Below are 1,022 nucleotides of genomic sequence, written 5' to 3'. Positions count from 1 at the left end.
CATTGATGAATTTCAAATTCTTAATAATAAATTATTTAAATTTATTTAGATAATTTTAAATTCAAAGTATTCAAAATCCTTCATTATATTATAGTATTTTGTGATTGGTTTGGTTCGACCAAATTTAATTTGATTAAAAAAAAATTATTATATGTATACGACATATATAAGTTATATTCTACATTTAATATTTGGCGCTTCGTCCGGTAATTACAAATACATAATTATTGAGGAGCATAATACCCAAAAAAACAGGAAAAAATAAAAATAAAATTGGAAAGAAAGAAAAGAAAGCGGCACGAGCAGCAACAATCGTTAAACTGGCAAAATGGAGAAAAATTCCAATTATGCCTTTGATACTGAAATTGGACTTCTTACTAGATGAATCCCGTCACTCCAACTATACCAACCAAATGCAAACACATTTCTCCTGGCAGCACGTCCAGCTCTCACTGTAATGCTGAAGTTCTGCTTTTCCCCTGCTGCACCGAAATACAAGGTCGCCGGTGAAATTCGGACCGAGTAACCAGGTGGCGGATTGATCGTTACTGAATACGTCGAGTTTCCCATGCCTACATTTGTAACACTTCTCCTGACCGTCAAAACGCTTCTCAGATTAGAAATTGCAAGTGACGGATAGTTAAAATTGCTCGGAGAAGGTAAAACTTGGGGGCAGGTGAAAGATGGATCCAGTAAATTACTGCTGCTGCTGCACAGGAACAGGAGATAATCAGTGTAAGAAGCATCATATACGAGTCCCGGATCAGCAGCTTTTGATGGCTGGATGTGGCCTGCCCCGTATTGGAATGGCGTAGCAGTATTTCCGAGTGAATCTGTTATTGGCTTGCCTACATTGTTGCTTAGTTTTGCTGCAAACAGGAAAAAGATTAGAATGTAATACAATTTTCATCAACTCAATTGTTTTCGACGATGATTAACCCGAAGTAGGTTTGTATATGCAATTTACCGGTGGTCATAAGGGCAGATCTTATAGCCGCGCTACTCCAGTCTGGATGTATGGC

The 1,022-nt window shown here is 37.6% G+C and overlaps 1 protein-coding gene across 1 annotated transcript; it reads right to left on the bottom strand.

The window, feature by feature from the left end:
* Nucleotides 1-251: 251 nt before the first annotated feature.
* LOC110011499 (subtilisin-like protease SBT5.6) lies at nucleotides 252-869 on the bottom strand (the record flags this gene model as incomplete). The annotated part of the gene is given in 1 exon segment (XM_020691669.1): nucleotides 252-869. A coding segment is annotated over 1 exon segment (524 nt), but the record flags the coding sequence as incomplete, so codon positions are not given.
* Nucleotides 870-1,022: the final 153 nt, after the last annotated feature.

The sequence above is a fragment of the Sesamum indicum genome, unplaced genomic scaffold, assembly GCF_000512975.1.
Source record: "Sesamum indicum cultivar Zhongzhi No. 13 unplaced genomic scaffold, S_indicum_v1.0 scaffold01723, whole genome shotgun sequence".
Lineage (NCBI taxonomy): Eukaryota > Viridiplantae > Streptophyta > Magnoliopsida > Lamiales > Pedaliaceae > Sesamum > Sesamum indicum.
Note: the sequence above shows the minus strand (reverse complement) of the source record. Positions and strands in the feature narration are given on the sequence as shown.